The sequence below is a fragment of the Panulirus ornatus genome, chromosome 66 (genome assembly GCF_036320965.1).
Source record: "Panulirus ornatus isolate Po-2019 chromosome 66, ASM3632096v1, whole genome shotgun sequence".
Lineage (NCBI taxonomy): Eukaryota > Metazoa > Arthropoda > Malacostraca > Decapoda > Palinuridae > Panulirus > Panulirus ornatus.
The window spans coordinates 7,914,703-7,935,646 of NC_092289.1; the positions used below are offsets into that span (position 1 = coordinate 7,914,703).

A 20,944-nucleotide genomic window follows, 5' to 3' on the forward strand; every position below is an offset into this window, starting at 1 on the left:
ACTTGAATAACTGTTCATGTTAATAGACATAAGTTAGTGTGCTTGAAGGTTGTATGTCTAGGAGGTGAGGTAATAGATACGTGTTTGATTTTACTTCGCACACTAGTTATTGCTCACTTACTTTTTTAGTATGTTTAGGTTACTTGATAAGGTAATTTTTTGTGTTTGCTTCTTTGTTGTCTCTTTGTTAGTACCTATTTGTATTTACAAGGAAGGTGATTTACACTTATAGACCCCATTTGATAACGCATTTGAGTTACACTTTTATGTTTTTGTGATACTCTTCATTCTCTACATATTCTTACAGCCCACAGGTCTCCTATGTCCTTTAATTGATCTGTTCTCCCACCTTCAAAGAACTTTTTAATGTTGACATTTATATATTGATTTGGAAACTTGAAATGTGCATCCCCTCAACTCTTTTCAGCTCCCCTCCCAGTTGGTGGAAGTTCTGTGGCAGTAGTTTTCTTCGAGTAGTTTATCAGTTTTACTTTAGGTACACAACTTATTGTCTGCTATTGTACTTGCAGTAGAAATTAGATCTTGAAGTTTAATGACCAAACTGGTGATTTGTATCTTACATTTTGGGTTGATTTTTATTTTTTCATAATTGATCACTGTTTTCCCTGTATATGAGGTAACCTCAGGAGCAGATGAAGAAATACCTTGCTTGCACACTTCCATACCCTATCTGTCATTAAATGCAGGCCCCACAGACTTCTCCATGGTTTCTGCCAGCTGCATCACATCCATTGATGGCACGTCGACTCCTGTATACCACATTATTTTAATTCATTCTATCCAATGCATGCCTTTCACCCTTGTGCATGGTCAGGCCCTAATCATTCAGATATGTTTTTCACTCCATCCATCCATCTCAGCTTTGGTCTCCCCCCCTTCTCCTTGTTCCCTCCTCTTTAATGCATGTATTTTCTTTGTCAACCTCTTCTCACTTATTCTCTTCATATGACCAAACCATTTCATTACACCCACTTTAGCACACTCTATCACACTCTTTTTTTAGTTACTACACCTGTTTTTTGCCCATTTATTACTTGATCAAACCACCTCACACCACATTGTTATCCTACATTGTATTTATGATACACCCACCCTTCTCTGCACATACTTATCTGTCGCCTGTGCCTCTCAACCATATAATATTTTCGGAGCGACTATCTCTTCAAAGATACCCGTTTTCACCCTTCCAGATAATGACCTTTCATTTCATATATTCATAACTACCTTCAGAACCTTTTCCCTAACACCTACCCTATGATTCATTTCTGCTTTCATGGTTCCATTTCCCACCATATCCACTCCCAGATATCTAAAGCTCTTCACTTCCTATAATTTCTCTCCATTCAAACCCACACCCCACCTAACCTGTCTCTCTACCTTACAAAATATAATAACCTTTGTTTTTATTCTCAACTTCCTTATTTCACACTCTTCCAAACCCATTCACCAACTTTTGCAGTTCCTCAGTCAAATCTGCCACCACTGTAGTGTTTGATGGATTGTGTAAATAACTTGATTTGGGTATTGTACAATTTTCCTTCCTTACATTCTGTTCTGTAGTGATCTTGTGATGGCAGGATAGTTTCTACTCTCAGGTGCCTTTGTTGAATATTTTCCTGTGTTATATTTTTTTGTTTAAGTTGTAAGTCATGAAATTGTCTCATCTTGCTTTGTTCTATCTTTTTCCCTTTGGAAATAGTTGGGTTGTATTTCTTACAGAAATGGTTGGATTTCATTAACCATTTATGCTGCTGCAGCTGAAACCTCTCCAAGTTTCTTAGATTGTTTTGGTTGTCCCTATTCTTTTTATTTCTCATAATTTCAAGATAATTGGCATAGTCAGTGTGATTCATGTCTTCTTAGCAAGTCATTTCTTTAGGTTGGGAATAGCAGTGGTTTCAGCATTTAAGACTGCAAAACACCAGTTGTTCAAAGAAACACTTTTTACATGCTTCTTTCTGCTAAGGTAATTTTGAATCTGCTAAAGGAGGCCTCCATATATGACACCCTGGAATACCCTCCCTTGGGGATCAGTGTAATATACGCAATGGTAGTTGTAGAACACCTACCCATCTTTTTTCTTGACCTATGCTATGACCTGTCTTAGGTGTATAGAATCTTCATTACAATAAGACCTCTTCCTTCAGAATATATGCTGTTTTGTTCTTATTGTTAATCCTTTAACTGGTATTCATCCAAATGCTTTCTCATTTCCTGTTATATTTTACTGACATTGATTATCTAGATTAGATATTAGCATGCAGTATTGTGCTTTTTAATTTTAAGGTCCTCTCTGTGGAGGGAGAACTGCACTCATAGGATCCCATCTCTTGAACCTTTTCCACTCTCATTTTGCTTTTTAGTTCACCTGGCCAAAGGCCATGTGCCCTTTTGTCATCATTTCGCATTTGTTTGTCCAGTAACATGAAACATTTAATTTTTTCGACGTAAACGAACTTGAAACATCTAATTTTTTCACAGAAACTACTGGTTCACTTTTAGCCATGCTTTTCAAGAGTGGTTTTTGGATGGTCCTTTTTTCAGAATTGTTTCTTGTTATCTTGATAACCATCCATGGTGGCTGCTGTCACAAATATAGAAAATACTTCAAATAACCATAACGTTTTCATTTTGATGCACAACTTGCTCAGATTTGAATTGTAGCTGCATGATTTTATCATTTTTTTATGTGAAATTTAAAGTTATACTGATTTGTCAAAATAGGCCAGTTTTATCAGAAAACCATGAAACTTCAGGGCCAATATGAACTTGGTAACAATGGTTTTTTGGTTGGCCCTTTCTGGAATTGAGATTTACTCATGATGACCACCAACCAAGATTGTTTACTGATACTGATAAAAGAGATTTCTTAAATAGTCATAGATTCTATGTTTTGGGGAGAAGTAACTCAGACATGAACTCTTTTTAACGTGAAATAAAGTTTTCTGAATTTGCAATTTAAGCCTATTTTGCCAAACCTCACATAAGAATCTCCTCCGAAACTACTGGGCCAGTTTGAGCCATATATAACAAAGATTTTCTCTGAATGGTCCCTTTCAAAATTGTCTGGTGACTTTGACAACCATACAAGATGACAGTTGTTATTAAGAATATAGATATCTTCATATTACCATATCTTTGTTCTTGGGCAGAATTAATGAAAATCATATTTGTAGCTACTTGATATAATGTTGTTAGGATCTAATGTGAAGTTTATGTTTTTGCTGATTTTGGAAATTAAGCCTATGTTCTCAAAGCATCTCTTGAAAATTTTCTCAGAGATTACTGGGCTGATTTAGATCCAACAAGGCAGAGATGGCCTTTAAATAGTCCCTTATCAAAGCTGTTTTCAGCTACCTCAACCACCAACAAAGACTAGTACTGTAATTGAAAATATGTATTTCATCAAATGGCCATAGCATCATTTTAAAGTAGAATTGGATCAGATGTTTATCATAGTTACATGATTATAAATGGGTTACAAGAGATGAGCGATTATCACTCATCCACATGGCCACAAGAAGAATGATGAAGAGATGCAAGTGTTTTAGGAACAGATAAGTCAGTATGTCAGTAGTGTGAAAAAGAGTCATTGGGTGGGTGAGGGGGCAAAGTTTATAAGACCTTTGAGGAATGTGTGGAAAGAGAGAGGTCACATTTAAGGGGGGATATGTTTGAAAGTATAGTGGTCCCATGATGTTCTGTGGGTGGGAGGCATGGGCTATTGATGAGATTTTTGGGAAGAGAGTGGATTTGTCAGAAATGAAATGTTTGAGGACAGTATATGGTCTGAGGAGGGTTGATTAAGTAAGGATAAAGTAAGAGGTGTAATAAAAAGAGTATGATTGAGAGAGCTGAGGAGTGTGTTCTGAAATGGTTTGGACATATGAAGGGAATGAGTGAGATACTGACAGGATGTTGAAAGTGGAGGGGACAAGGAGAAAGGGGAGACTGTAGTAGAGATAGAGGGTTGGAGTGAACAAGGTTTTTGGTGCTTGGGGCCTGAACATGCAAGGAAGGTGAAAGGCATGCATGGGATAGAGTAATTTGGAGTGGTATGGGATGACATGCTTTTAGTTGACTGATCCAGGTTATATGGAACAGTTGGTTAAAGCATGGAAAGGTCCATAGGAAGTGGTTTTGGCTGTGTTTTTGGTGCCCAGACATGAGAGCTTGAGAATGAATATCGGCAAATGAGACTCATTTCTTTGTTCTTGGGGCTAGCTTGCTGATGCACAAAACAGTGAACAAGTGCAAAAGAAAGAAAAGAAAAAAATATAATTTGGAATTATGCTGTTTTTTTTTTCTGAAATTTTTAGGTTCACTCCTTATGCAGTTTAGGCCCATTTTACCAAGACATATATGTAAGAATTCTCCACTCTAGATTTATTGAGCCAGTTTGAACCCAACTTTGCAGGAATGGTGTTTGGGGGTCTCTTAAAAACCTCGACCAGTTACACATACCACGGTCAAAACTAGTTGTTGTTATTTGAAATAGAAATTTCTTCAGATAGCCATAACATGTTCATTGCATGTGAAGTTTGGCTCAAATTTAAAATACAGCTGCATGAAGTATGATTTTTTCTCCTTCATTTAAGGTTTTCTCTGATACACAGGAGTTGCCATAATTCAAGGGTTAAGTACAGCAAGCCTCCATGAATTCTAATTTGTAAATTTTAATTTGATTTGAGTGGAATCAGTTGAGTCCTATAGGCCCAAAAATATGCCTAAACTTTTTCAAAACTGCTTTAATAAACTCAAAACATTATATATGTTACATCAACAGATACAGTAAACAAACATAGTAAAGATAAAAGAATGATAGGTTATCTCATCTGATATGACTCGCATGTAATGAATCTGTTGGCGGAATCATTGGTAGTGTAGTCCTCCTTTCCCTTGTGGTGTATGATCATATGTTTCAGAAGAGAATTTATCAGACTTTTTTTTTCTTTAAGTCCTTATAGCTCATCATCGTTACCAAACCATACTTATCATTACTAGATAGATTTTCTTCACCAAATTCCCTTACAATAGTTAATGTAAGACTTAGTTAAATAAATAGTGCTTTGATGTTGCTTTCCAAAAAAAAAAATATCAGTAAAACCTTAAGATTAAGCTAAATTATCAGAAAATTGGGAGTGTTTACACCATTAAATGTAAGGCATGTAAAGATGTATACATTGGATAGACATGTAGAACAGAAACTGAGAGATGCTATAGGGACAGTCACTCAGTATGCAGAGGTAATACTGTTGCTAAGCATTGGCATTTACATTTTACCTCACATCAGATTATGCTACCTGTGATACCATTGAATGTCTTAATTGCTGATATTAAAACCTTAAACTTATCCCCAGGTAACTTTAAAGCTCATCCTATCATCAGCCAAATAATTATGCTATGTTGTAGAGGTAAGAGGGTGTACAGGTCTATGAGTTTGTGTTAATAGTTGAAACGTTTTGAATTGTTTACACCTAATGAGGTGGATTTCTTTCGGAAAATTTCTCGTTTGTCAAATTTCACTTAACTAAAACATTTGCTGTTCTGAAGTGCTGTAACTAAGGCCTTCATAGAATTATCATGGGCTTGGGTGATCATCATATTATCAATATCCTGTTATCATCCAAATCATTATGAAAGAGTTATCAAGGAATGATAATCTAAGAAAAATAGTTAAACACTTATCTTGCTATCAAGGCCCCCCCCTCAAAACACACAGTTTACCTACCCTAAGGGTTGGATGAACAGCATAGTTGATTGTGGACCAGATGTTGTGACCAGGATTCTAACCCCTTGTGGTTCGACCCCTGGTTGAACATCATCCTTGTTGGAGGCCAGCTTTGTAGTCTGTTAAGGTGCCCCAATTTGTTGGTGCAGTCTTCCATGATTTTCACTTCCTTCATGTCCTTTTTATCACCTGCAAGCATATTCAGGAACAAGGCCATACCTTTTGACAAATTATTATACTTAGATTGAGAAGAGTAATGGACCCTGAACAGAAACCTGTAGCACCTGTAGGAAAAACCTTTAATAACCTCAACCCATTTTGAGAAGGCTCCTCTGATATGCGTCCTTTGTTCCCTTTACTAAGATAATGATTTGTCCATGGAAGTTCTCTTTATTTATGCTTCGTGATCCAGCTTCTTAATCCCATGCTTTCTTCCAATCTACATATCTAAGAGGTTTATTACAAATGACATTGTTTCCAAAAGAAAAATGTGGTCTCTCACTTGAGTATTTCCTTCTCTGTAAAATGTCATCCTTTTGCTTTATGAAAATCTATTTCAGAACCTCAGAATACGTTTGTTGCTGAAACTGTTATATATTTCAATGCCTCTTTCTCGTCTTATAGATAGGTATGACATTCACCTATTTCAACTCCCTTGGCACTCTACCTCTTTCCATTGAATTCTTAAACAGTGTTTCAAGAGGTTTGTGAAATGTAAACAGTGTTTCAAGTGGTTTGTGAAATGTAAACTGTTTCAGGAGGTTTGTGAAATGTATTTGCACACAGCTTTGGCACATATGGTGAAATTACATCAGGACCTTGACCCTTGTACAGTGTTCCCTTCCTTACTGCCTTGTTTTTAACTGCACGTATGAGTAAATATGTTTTAGATAAAGGATACAGTTTTACCAACACTAGCATGGGTGTTTTAGTATCAGCAGTATTTTTTCTGCCCATTAGTCGAGTGTTGTTGCAGTCAAGACTTACTTTGAGCCAAGCCTTGTGGGATCCAGCACAGCAATGGCATGAAGGAGTGCAAAACAATACAGAAATGAGATAACCACATCACCCAAGCATTATCACTTGCATTCTAGCTGCATTATTTTATTGATTTATCTTACTCTCTCCAGTTGAGGAACTTTGTAAATGACCTCAATGCTTCACACTTTTGACAAATTTTTGTTTGTACTCTGTGCCCTTTGATATGGTTTTAAGAACAAGGCTAGAGGTGCAAGTTATTGTTTAGTGGATTGCCATGCACAAGATGTTTGTTTAGTTGTTTAGTGTCTGTTTGGCATATTAGTGTTTGTAAGTCAAACTGTGTGTATCATGAAGAATATTGAGGCTCCATGTAAGTCAAACTGTGTGTATCATGAAGAATATTGAGGCTGCCAGTTTTGTGACATAGCTGGCTGGTTGCTGTGTGGGAGTACAGAGGTCAAGTGCTGAGCATCTGGGGTGATATGTTGCAGTCACTCTGTACTGTATTATTATATCTATACTCCTTTGCTGTACAGTGTAACATATCATTTCTCTGTACTTTTACAGAATACATTTTTCTGAGGTATGAAATGCAATTTTTTGTTTTTGAAGTTCTCACAACAGGTCTTAGGTAAATATTTCAAGAGTCACTCCTCCAGTCCCTGCCTTCCATGGCATTTTCCAGGAATTGGCAAAGGACCTCCATATGGGCCAGAACTTATTAGTATTATCTTAGTGTTGTTTCTAGATGTCTCAGTGTTTTATAAAACTTATTCCCAATCCCTTTCACTGGTGTTGGGGCTACAGTTATCTTTTGTAAAAACTTTGAATTTTTTTTTTTATCATTTCCTCACACATCCTTAAACAGTATTGTACTCTATAGTTCTGTTCACTGAATCCCTTAGCCTTATTATCATCTCTTTACCTAATAATTTATTCTGATTGAATTTATGAAAAAGTTTTAGATTTTCTACCATGTCTGCAATATTTTTTTCAAAGTATTTTTGTTCCTCGTTTCTTATCTTGCTGTGCTCATTCTTTGTTCTCTTATGACTTGCAAGTGCTGTCTGGCAGGAGTGATGGTTATGTCTTTGCCACCATCCTTATCTTAGCTTCTTGCTTTTTGATATCTGATTAAATCATCTCTCTCTCAACTGCTGCTTAGTACTGAGGCAAGAGATACCCACATTGTTATTCCTTCTTTGTAAATTTCAGGGAAACACTTGCCTCAGTGCCTCAGTCCCTGGTTACTAAACAGGTTCCAGTCTCTATTACCATAGAAATTGTTGAGGTTTGTATTGTTTCCACAGTTGTGTCTTCTCTTGAGTTCTTGTCTTTCTTTTGCTCTTTTAACATCCTTATTTACCATTGCATCATTACACTTTACGGTTAGGGTGTCAAATATGTTATTCTCAGTATCCGTGCATCTATGTGTGAAGATAAAGATCTAGCAGTATGGTGTATCGGTCCCTCTCATCCATGTTTGTCCCATGTTGATAAAGGAAATTTTTCTCTCAAAATACTTGTCTCCATGACTCTCTGACACCATGTCCAGAATCTTGCATTTCATCTCTTTGTAATTGAAGTTCCCTCTAGTAGTACTTTATCCTTTGCGAGAAGTACTTGTTTTACTACTTCCTTTATCATACTGATTGTACCTCCATTGTTATAATTATATATTTGTTCTAGAGCATTAAGATTCTTTGGAGAATTATGTAATACCAACACCACTGTGCACTCCTTTCCTACAGTTTACCCTTCCTATTTTGTATTGTTAAGTGGACCAACTTCTATTTCCATAAGCTTATGGCTGTATTTTACTAAGAAGGCCAAACGTCCCCCATCTCCGCCTTCTTTTACCCTTCTTTCAATCATGGCAGAACAAGTGACATTTATTGCTTTTGAATGCTTAGTTTTCAGGACTTGAAAAACAGGTGCAATTTCCCAATATACATGCTTAAAACATATTGATATGCACAGTTAATTTCAGTATACCTCAAGAACATGCTTATCACAGTAAGTGTCTTGGATCTATAGCAATATCAAAGGAGATCACTTAAAGATCAAGTGAATTTAAGGAGACAAGCAGACCAGGCATGAAATACAGCTTCCCTTTCATTTTGGATGGATCACTCAGAAGTTTAAGAGGATTGTGATACATGACTTCCTGACCCTCTAACTGTTTTGTCTCTCACGTAGGCAATATCTCCTAAGTGTAAAATCATCCATTTGCTTTTTGATAAGCTTTGCCAGTACCTTGCAGTCTATAAATTGTCAGGGAGATTAGTCTGTAGTTCAGTTCCTCTTCCTAGTCCCCTCTCTTGTTGATGGATATGAGATAGGTCATCATTATTTTTTGTTCTTTGTTCATTAAAAATCTTCAGAGAGCTTCATAGTATCAACACTAATGCACTTAGTTCATATAGTTGCTCTTACCAGTATTTGTTTTGTGAATGAGAAGTCTACTACTATTTCCTGAAACTTAAGGTTATCTTGTATTAGTAGAGCCTTTCTTCCTCCTGCTTTACCTACACTTTCATTTATCCTTCTTTATCCTTCTTTACCTACACTTTCAATTATCCTGCTTTACCCACACTATCATTTATCCTTCTGGACTGAAAAGCAGAGATCTTATTTCTTTTGTAAGCTTTTTTCCTCAAGTCCAACTAAATCAAGCATGTTTTCCATCATGTTTGTGCAGCTTATCAAGTATACAGTAGAGGAGGGAGTGTTATGCTTAAGATTCCTGAACTTTCTCCTCTATTTTACAACTTGTTTAGCATATCTATGCCATCCACATTTACAGATTCCTCATTCAGTGTATTCAGTTTGTCGTCCATCATACTAATTAAGTATTTCTTTACACTTTTTTTTATAAGGTTCTTGCTTAATTTCATTGTAGGCCTTTGGTTGTTCTATCTTTGCATCCTTAGAAGAACAGTACTGTTCACTGTTTTCACCTTCAAACTTGTTCATGGACTTTAGGGATGGGATCTTCCATTGTGGATAAAATCAGCACCTTTAACCATTCTTTGTAACTCCTCTGTCTTTAATGTTGTAATGTCTTCACTGTCCTTGTATTGGATTATCATCTCTTAGTTTTTTATGCCTGTAAGTGCATTGACCAAACTTGAGAAACACATTTTGATGTAGGATATGAACAGTTTGCTAAGTTTTTCTTTATCCATATATGTTATCTATCTGTTGTGATATTTAGCAGTAGACAATTTGTCTCCTTTACTGTTCCCCTAGTGTGGGACACTAGCGACATGTTAGGGATGTCAGCTCCAAAGTCCCTCTCATATGTATAATCCTGCAGCTCATTTCCAGCTAGATAATATTCATATTGAACCTCTTTTTTTTTTTTGTTTTGTTTTTTATATTTCATCCCATTTTCATTACTTGCTTTTACTCGATTTGATTTCATTAGCTATGTTTCAGACAAACTTTGGAGCTTGTCGAGGTTCCTGTTAAGCTGATGCACTCCTGCTTGCGTTTTACCTGTCATAACTTTCACATCATCCTCAAACATTCTTGTAAAAGTTCAGTAATTTTTGCAAGTATCTTATGTTGATCAAAAAGAGCATTGGTCCCAGAAATAACTGCTGTGTGCCCCACTGGTGACCTCATCCCTTTTGAGAAGGCTCCCTTGATAAGGGAACAGATGCCCATCAATGAAAATAATCTTCTGGCCATGAGACTAGTCTTATTACTGCCTGAAGATCCAGTTTTATTACAAATTGCCAACCTTTTTTAGTACAGTGCCAAATGTATTCTGGCAGTCCAAATACAGGCAATTCACCAAGCTTTCTCTTTTGTCTTAAATGCCGTTCACACTTGTATAGAAATTAGACATAAGCTACACACAGTCTCCTCTCACCAAAGTAGTGCTGGCTGTCACTGCGGTAGTTCTTTTGCAAGAAGTCATCCATTCGCTCTCTGATTATATTTAACTGTACTTCATAGACCAAGCCATCAGGGAGATGGGTCTGTAGTTCAACACATCCTCCTGGTCTCTTCTCTTGCAGATAAGTTTAATGTTTACCCTCTTCCACTCGCATATCACTTTCCCTTTCTCCAGTGGCATTCCAAACAACATATCAGGTGGTTTTTTAAGTGTATCTGCATGCATCTTAAGCACATGTTGAGAAATTTCATCAGGACTATGATCATTGTATGGGTCAAGGTACTAATTTGATGGTCTTGTTTTATGTTATCTCGATATTTAAATTTCTTAAGACCTCCTCCCCCTCCTCATTCCTCATCATTGGTGATAGGGCTGCAGCATCTTTCACTGGATTCCTAAGAAACTTACCATTCACTTCTTTAAATATCTTTGCATCATTCTCCTCAGCTTTTCTCCCTGAATCCTACGTCTTATTAGCTTCTCTTTAACCAACAATTTATGATGATGAATTTATGGAAATTTTTTGGGTTTTGTCCTGCTGTTTCCACCTTATTATTTGTTCCCCTGTAATGCTGCTTGTATGTTCACAGTACTTTCATTGTGGGATCTAGATATTGAACCACTCCTTTTTTAACATTTACTCTTTATTAAGGTTCCAATCCATGCTCGGAGTTTCACAGTATCTAATATCACAGTAGCTGGTTCTTAACTAATGAACTCCATTAAGTAATTTGTGTTACCATGAGCATTATCGACTTTAGTATAATTTCCACAATTGTATATCTTTTTTTGAGTCAGGTCTCAATTTTTTCCATTTGGTGTATCATAGATGATATATTCAGTATGTAGGCTGCTATGCAAGAAGATTAAGTTTTTGTAACAGTGGCATATTATTCCCATTGATTCTAGTGTGCTCAGTTATATGCTTCAATAGGAAATTTTCTTGCATATTTTGAAGGAACTTCTCTTCATTATCCTCTTTCTCCATGATAATCCTAATAACCCTGTTTGTATCTTTAAATTGAAATTCTATGTTGTAAATACTAAACTATTTCTAAAGAGTGCATGTGTTTTTGCTTAGTATACCATCCTGATTGTTACCTCAGTGTTTTCGTTGTATAGTTGACAATTATTGCAACACTTTGTTATACCTTACAGTTGGAAATGCAGCATGAAGAGATTTGATATATTCTCTTGGGAGTTTTTATGTACTGGCATGCTTACTGTCCTTATTTGGCAATGATTGTACCAAGATGGAAAAGTGTGGGTAAAATTGATGGGGTGAAGGAACTTTCCTGGATGGGATTGCCTGATCATTATGTTTTTCCCATATTCCTTTTGTCCACTATCTGTTACATTTAAAACTTGTTCCTGTTTATTAGTAAAATGTACTTGACTATTTGAAATCTGAATGATAGAAAAATGTATAATTAGATTAAAATGAGATTTTCAACAATGAAGGACTGTTTTTAAAAACTCCTATCTACAGAGTTGTAAAACTTATATTCAGAAAAAACTGTCGTATCTCGCCTAAATTGTCATATTTCAGTCACATTTCTCATCAATTCTCTCTATTTCTACGTTCTGTTTTCTTTGATAGTTCTTTGAAGAATGGAAAGGCTGTAAGAACCATTTACAATTTTGAATATTATTCTGATATACATTACGTATTGCAAATCAAGATCCATATCCATGGAAATGCCATGGTCATTCGTGCTTCAAAGCCTCATAATTAAAGAAAAATTAGCTTGTATTATTTGATGATTACTTGATAACCAAAATGATTATGTCCAGAAAAATGATTAGTAAATTCTTATCTACCGGTTCCCATGTTTTTGTAAGGTGCAAATCAGCAAATTGTAATTACAGTTGTCTGTCCAGGTTCAATAAACAAATTATGTTAATATTATTTCAAAAATTAGGTCAAAGATTATGACAAGGAATTTTATGTGATTTGTAAAAACTTTCCTCATCATGTTTTCTGTTTCCACTTTATAATTCCCTCTTAATTTCAACTTAGGCCAGGCCTTGATGTAGACTCTTGTCCATGACTGGAGCCCTCAAAAAAAAAAAAAAAACAATTGCTTATTTTGAATTCCATTAAACTGAGAGGTAGCGATGCAAGTTTTCCTGATTGAACATTTTGTGTCTTTCATCAAGTTTCCTTAGAGGATTTTGTATTAACACCATTAAGCATTTCTTTCATTTACTCACTATTCCCATTATGCATTGTTTGAAATGGACCTCATGAAACTTTAGCTGCTGCTTATTTGGAGTGTGTGTGTGTCTCTCTCTCTCTCTCTCGGCTTTGGTTTTGTTTATCAGTCCTCTTGCCTCATTTGGTGTCTCGTGTTTTGACTTTATTCCTTGCTTGTCTCCCTATCTTCCCATAGTATATCATGTGTGATGACTATCCTTTGATTTTATCATTACATGTTTTACATGGATCATTGAAATTCTTTGGAGAAGTTTATATCAACATGCATTGCTTTTCTACAGTTACCCTCCCCATTTTGTGTTGTGTGAATGGACTGTCCACTGCTCTGTTCTGAAGCTTAAGGTTATATCCCTATTTGTCTCCTCTTTCCATCCTTACTATCATGTACCCCTCTGGACAGAAAAGGTGAGATCATATCTATTTAGTAAGTGTAATTATCACAACTCCAACAGTGTCTGGTGTGTTTTATGTTATCATTAGATTCCATCTCTTTACTGTTTGCTACTAATCCAACAGCATTTTTATTCATTAATATTTCTTACATTATTGTTATCTATTCCCTTCACTTCTGCAGTGCTGGCAGGGGTGGTCTGCCCTCTTGCCTCATTTGGTGAGTCATGTTTTTTACCATTGGCTTATATTCTGTGTGTGTCTTAGTCTTTTTCCTCAGTCTCTCAGACTTGATGAATACCTCATTGAAGTCCTCCTTGTTTTTAAATTTCTTTTTGTACTTAAGTACCAACTGGCTGGATGACCCCTTAGTAAATGTAACCATAATTGGGCATCCCTTGATTATAGTTACTAACAATTATTTATCACCAAAATTGCATTTGGTAATTCTAATGCTTCAAGTAATTTGTCAATGGACGTTTTCTCTTTCTCCTTTCCTTTCTGTCTGGTTTATGCTTTTCATCCAGTCTTGTGTGTGTTGTGTAATGATTTCCTATTTGTACTGCACAGGGTGGGAGTTGTACATTTAAGGGCCTCATTTCAAACTTTCTGAACTGTCATACTAATACTACTACTACTATATTTGTATGTGCTGTCTGCATCACAGACATCTTTTGTCATTTCATGTGATTCATCCTCTGGTCTTATAGAGTAAATGTACTTCTTTACCTCCTCCTCTTTTTTTTATCAAGTTTCTTACTTAATTCCATGATTTGGTCTCTGGATATCTGCAATTTGGTTTCAAAACCTAAAGGTTGTGTGTGATCAGGTTGCCCCTCACTCTTCTCTCTTCCATGTTTGACAAAGGTAATGTTTCTAGCCTCTCCCTGAAACTCAGCTGTCTTAAATTTGTTAGCATCATTGCTTCTCTCAGTACTTTTTCAATTAGCTCTTTTTGTTTCTTTAGATGTAGTGACCAAACTTGAGAAGCATATTTTACTTTTGGCCTTATGTGTGTGTGTAATTGTAATTACTTATTTCTTCTGTTTTGCACACATGGGGCCCCATCTCTTGCACCCATAGGGCCCCATCTCATGAACATTCTCTTTCTTACAGCTTCTAAAAAAAATTTTTTTGCTATCTGCACAACCTTGTCTTCATTCTTTATATTCTGTTCATCTACCCCTTTTGAAATGTAAAAGTATTTCGTAATTTTCTTTTTTACAAGTTTCTTGCTGATTTCATGTTATGTTCTCTGATAATTGTAATCCTGCAGCTCATGAAGAACTCTTCACTCTCTACACCGTCAGTCAATTTTAAGAAATATAGATTGTGATCAAGTCATCCCTCACTCTTCTTTCTTCCAAGATAGGCAGATTTAAGCCCATTGTCCCTCCTGATTAACTCGGCTTTCTTAATTGTGGTTGATTATTATTGTTATTCTCTGTACCTTCTTTATTTGGTCATTATGGTTCATTGTAGCTTTGGCCATATGTACTTACGATCTGAACAGCTTGCTGGTTAATCCTTATCTTTGAACGTGAATGTTATTTTTAGGCTTGCTGCCAGACAGTTGGTCTCCTTGACTGCCCTTCTAAGGTGGGACTCTCATGACACATTAGGAATGATGTTGACTCCCAGGTATTTCTCTCATGCACAGATTCTTGCTGCTTGTTTCCTACTATATGATATTTATATTAAGGCCTGTGTGTGTGATTACACTTTCTTTTTAAATCACCTATTGTCTAACACATAAAGGGAAGGAGTTTTGCACTTACTGGACCCAATCTTCCTGATCATATATGAATTTTTTAAACTTGCAAATCATGATGTGGGCAAAGAAGGGTCGTTGAATATTTGTTTTCCATCATAGAATAAAAAGAAATATATATATATATATATATATATATATATATATATATATATATATATATATATATATATATATATATATGTATATATATATATATATAAAAAAAAACGAGAGGGGAGGATTTCCAGCCCCCCGCTCCCTCCCCTTTTAGTCGCCTTCTACGACACGCAGGGAATACGTGGGAAGTATTCTTTCTCCCCTATCCCCAGGGAGGGAGCGGGGGGCTGGAAATCCTCCCCTCTTGTTTTTTTTTTTTTTTTTTTAATTTTCCAAAAGAAGGAACAGAGGAGGGGGCCAGGTGAGGATATTCCCTCAAAGGCCCAGTCCTCTGTTCTTAACGCTACCTTGCTAATGCGGGAAATGGCGAATAGTTTGAAAGAAAGAAGATATATATATATATATATATATATATATATATATATATATATATATATATATATATATATATATATATATATATATATATATATATATACATACACATACATACACACACACACACACATACATACATATATATACATATGAAAAATGTAAGAAACAATTTAGAAAACTGAAACTTCTAGCTTGAAATGAAATGAAAAAATGAATGTCACATACTGGTTCAACCTCTGGCTATGGAAAAAGGAAATGTATAATTTATTTACACAAACGTCAATAGTAGTTCTCATCAATTTAACCACTGTACCAATAAGCTTCAATGTCTAAGCTACATTTTTTCCAATTTCACTATTTTCTTGTCAAAACACCATGTATGAAAACTATTACTCCAGTAACACAACTGTAAACATTTACTTCCCCTTTAAAAAAAGATTGACCAAGAGGATATATGTGTCGGAGGTGGAGGGAACGAGGAGAAGAGGGAGACCAAATTGGAGGTGGAAAGATGGAGTGAAAAAGATTTTGTGTGATCGGGGCCTGAACATGCAGGAGGGTGAAAGGAGGGCAAGGAATAGAGTGAATTGGATCGATGTGGTATACCGGGGTTGACGTGCTGTCAGTGGATTGAATCAGGGCATGTGAAGCGTCTGGGGTAAACCATGGAAAGCTGTGTAGGTATGTATATTTGCGTGTGTGGATGTATGTATATACATGTGTATGGGGGTGGGTTGGGCCATTTCTTTCGTCTGTTTCCTTGCGCTACCTCACAAACGCGGGAGACAGCGGCAAAAAAAAAAAAAATTATATAAAAGAAAATGATTTGTACAGTAAGGAGAAATGACTTAATTTCTTTGACCATGAAATAGTGCTAAAGTTGATATGTAAATTACCTGGCAGAGGCATTGAAGGGAAGGTGGTGGAATGGAGAAGTCGGGAGGTACAGCGGAGGGTGAGCTGTAAGACATATATTCAGTAATGACGCATTACTTTACGAAAGAAATACACGTAGAAGTAACGGATATGGAAAAAAAAAAGAAGTGAGCTAATGTAGCTTATAATGTGGATATAGTATAGTGTTAAAGTAATTCATGAATACCCCAGTGGACATAGATGATGGTCAAGGGAGGATGGGAAAGGGGGGGTTGAGTCTTATTATTCAGGTTTATAAAGTGATGCTTCTTACTGTGTAGGATTACTGTTTAACTGTGTATTTATAAATATTTACATTTGTATTTTTAAACCTAACAACTGTTTCCAGAGAGTGAAGAAAACACTAACTGTGACCAAAGTGACAGCAGTCATACATGTATAAAAAATATTGGTAGGGAATTTGTAACAGATCTGCAAAACATAGTGTGCATAAAGTCATTTCCACAGTCTACTGTGTAAGTCATCATATGATAACTCACTGTTTTTGGTTAATTTAGGTATCTTTTTTGTTGATGTCCTCTGAATCTTCTGAACTAGTTCTGTTTTGGGGTTTGTAAGTGCCCTGACCAAACTTGAAAAGCATTGATTGTGTGTGGATGTTTTTAAGATATCAGATAAAGGTCATTCATGTTATGTTGACATTGCTTAGATTTAGGGGATATACCATCTTTTAATACCACTTGGTCTGTTGTAAAATATTAATGGTAGTCATTATATATACAGATGCTCCCCAATTTATGATGGTTTGACTTTACAGTGTTGTGATAGCGATACGCATTCAGTAGAAACCTTGCTTCAGATTTTGAATTTTGATCTTTTCCTGGGCTAGAGATATGCGGTACGATACTCTCTCATGATGCTGTGGCTAAGCTATGATATTCGGTAGGTTAGATGTACTTTACTAAATATATTTCCAACTTTCGATGGGTTTAGTTGAACTTTACCCTATTGTAAGCCGAGGAGCATTTGCACTATTTATCTTTGAAATATTTGATGACTCAAAGAAGGATATTGAGCTTGTAAATCAGAAAGGTTAGACTCAGGTGTAAGAGCATATTAGCATGGCATGGGGGAAAAAATGATAGTCAGTGGCTGTATTATCTGTTTGAGTCTTATCACTGGTTGAGTTTGTGAACATCAACAAAAGTAATCCATGAAATAAGAGAAATGAAAAATAACTACAGTAATAATGATTTTGATCAAGGTCATACAGACATACCATGAAATAAAAGATAATGGAAAATAACTACAGTAATAACGATTTTGATCAAGGTCATACAGACATACTTGATTGTTATTTCTTAGGGTGTTGAATCCAGGGAATTAAAGGAATTCACCTTAGGCAGATGAGATTCCTCAAAATGGCAAAGATAGCCAGCTACAGTCAGATGGAGGAATTATAGTGATTCTTGTATGGAGTTGAACTTGTATTGAGTTGTTAGTTAAAGATTTCTCTTTCAGGGATGTACATGATAGCTACAGCTGTTTGTTATATATGCTAGAGGTGGGAAACTTGAAAAGTAGTTTATGCTTGAGCCCCTCCTTAGGAAATATGTAAATTTACATCAGTAGTCTGTCAAGGAATGATAAACCGGTGTGTGATAGATACAGAGCCAAAGCAACTCACTTTGTAATTGATGTGCATGGATATTCCAGTTTATATGTATATCCCTTCATTAATTGGTATATATGGTGACATTATAAATGAAGGCACTGCCCTAATATAGTTTTTTATCACAACTTATTTTTCTTGAATGAACACTGATGTCCAGTGACAATGTATCTTGGAATTTCAGTGGGATGCTATTTTTCCGACTACTTTGTTTTTCAGAAACATAACAGTCTCAGTTGTAGTGTAACCTATACATAATCCAGTATCTAGAAATATAAAATTCTCACCATTAAGTTCTTTACAAAAGCTTTGCAAAAAATGAATAAAAGAAATCCTTTGAATGCATTTCTCTTTTGTCAGTCTATCTTTATTATGGTACAGAATGATTTTTCTTATTTCCAGTCTTAACCAGAGAAACAACAGACATTTAATCCTCAGATATATGAAACTATCTTTGTAAGCTAAGCTTACACTTTCATTGTTTTATGATGGACAAAGGACCAGTTGATTGTGACATGAAAGTGTATTTATAAGGTTATTTTCATAGGTTAGAATAGATTTTGTAGGGTGAAACTAGATTTCTGTGCGATATAATGGAATGATTTTTTCTTGGGTTACAACAGATAAACGGATGGCCAACAAATGGAATAAAACTTGGATTTGTCAGCTCTTTTGACCATAAATTTTTCATATTGAAATTTTAAGTTTTTGAAAACTGGTTGTATAGAATTATTATCTCTAAAGATTATGGGATTTTCCAAAATTTTTACATCAAAATATTTTCAGTAATTCAAATACTGATGCTCTTATTCCATTGCAGGATTTGGATGAACGGGCATTAGATGCGTTAAAAGAATTTCCAGTTGAGGGTGCAGTTACAGTCCTCAAACAGTTTTTGGAATCAAACTTAGAACATGTATCTAATAAATCAGCTTATCTCTGTGGTGTAATGAAGACGTATAGGCAAAGGAAACAATATAACAGTAAGTAGACCTTTAATAAATGTGTCAAAAGCAGCCATATTTTATGACTGAAGAGTTCAGATTTTCAATTCATTGTAATTTGAGTTATCTATAAGACACTGCATCCCTGTTTGTGGTAAATTTTGAAAAAGAAAAAAAAGTGGGATTTGTTAATAAAGGTGAGCCATTTGCATAAGAAATGTGGTTCTGTGGTAGGCAAGTTTTAAGCTAGTGTGGATATATGTTCTTGACTGGCCACAACTAGTGTTTGTACAATTTATATATTCTGTTAACATGGAAAGGTATATATGTCAGTTACAATATATAAGATAGATTCACTTTAGAAACAGTATTCCTCTCCTAGAATTTCCAGACACTGCACTGATAACTTTTCATACACAATTTTACTTTGCATGTGTAATTACCTATTTCTACATTAAGGGGGAGAGTTCTGCACTTAAGGGGCTTTCCTCCTGGACTTTCAGTGCCATTGAATAGGCTTTTAAACCTTTGCAAACTTGCTAGCTTTCACTGTCTGATTGTTTAGTTATTCCAGCCTTCTACCCCCCTTATTTTGTTACATCCTATCTAGTGCTTTTTTTCAGCTCTTTGTCATGGTCTTTGGTTACTCTAGTACAGCACCTTGTGAAGACCTGTTTACTCTCATTCTCCTCCATGTTGGACAGCTTAATAGCCATCAGGGTTCCATTTTAGTTCAAGTTCTTAGTTGTTCTTCTTTGGACTCTCTCAGTCAGAGCTTTGTGTTTCTTTGGTGAGGTGACCAGACTTGTGAGGCATAATCCAGTTTTGATCTGATATTTGTTATGAATAAGTTACTGAACATATCCATGTAGATTAATGCAATTCTTATTCTTGCCGTTATATAATTTTCCTCCTTTATGACTCTCTTTTACATTCTGTTGTGGCAACATGTTAGGTACAGTGTTGACACCTAGGTTTGTCTCTTGCATGCATATCATTGATTCATTTCTCACTTGGTAATCATTGCAACATGACCTCCTTTCTCTTCGTCCTATCTGGTGTTATTTTCGTCATTCATTGCTTCACATGACTATGGCATCATCTGGAAATATGTTTAGGTTAGAGGTCAGACTATCACGGAAATCATTTTCATACACCAGGGATAGCAGTGGGCCCAAGCCTGATCCCTGTTTCATACTACTTGTGGTCCCACTGTGGGGATACACCTCTTACATGTGTCCTTTGCTCTCTTTCACAAAGTCAATCTGTCTAGTGGAGCAGTTTGTGCCATATTTCTGCCTGCAGCTTTAGCTTCTTTGTCATCCTGCATTGGGGTACAGTGTCTTAAGGTATTTTAGCAGTCCAGGACCAATCAGTTTTCCTATTCATCCCTTTAATCTAAGTTGAAGCTCATCCTGTTAAGGAATTCCAGAAAATTGGTAAGGCATGATCTTCTTTTCTGGAAGCTGTGTTGCCTTGCAGTTAGATAGTTTCTACTTTGCAAGCATTTGTTCATTTGCATTGTGAATACTTTTCCTGTGATTTACAAACTAAGTTAGTTAGTCAGACTGGTTTGTAGTTCACTCTGATTTCCCAAGTACCTTTCTTTTATATAGGCTGAACATTTGCTCTCCTCCACATCTTTAGAACTTCCCTTTCTCTTGTGACCATCTCCATAATATTTTGAGAGGCCTGCAGTAGTCTCCACTCATGCATTGAATATTTATGGGAAACCTAACAAGGATAATGGGCCTTATGCGGGTCAAGCTGTTTTGATAGCCTAATTATACTGTTTTTATCAATTTCTATGCCTTCCAAAACTTCATTCCCCTTCCACTTTGGTATAGCTGGTGCAATTTTGTTTTCCTTATAAGTGGACTTAAATTTGTCATTCAACTCTTCACATATTTCCATATCATCCCAAGAATTCTTTCCACCAAGTCTTTTAACTTTATT

At 35.8% G+C, this 20,944-nt stretch overlaps 1 protein-coding gene across 22 annotated transcripts in view; it reads left to right on the plus strand.

Annotated features, from left to right (window-relative positions):
* LOC139746769 (heterogeneous nuclear ribonucleoprotein R-like) overlaps nucleotides 1-20,944 on the plus strand; it is a 559,781-nt gene that overhangs the window by 286,654 nt on the left and 252,183 nt on the right. For 21 of the 22 annotated variants that reach the window (XM_071658282.1, XM_071658287.1, XM_071658290.1 and 18 more), the window contains one exon: nucleotides 18,865-19,027. The exons of the other annotated variant lie outside the window; for it this stretch is intronic. In XM_071658282.1, coding sequence (XP_071514383.1) covers nucleotides 18,865-19,027 — 163 coding nt within the window. The remainder of the gene's footprint in view (nucleotides 1-18,864; nucleotides 19,028-20,944) is intronic. 22 annotated transcript variants of the gene reach the window in all.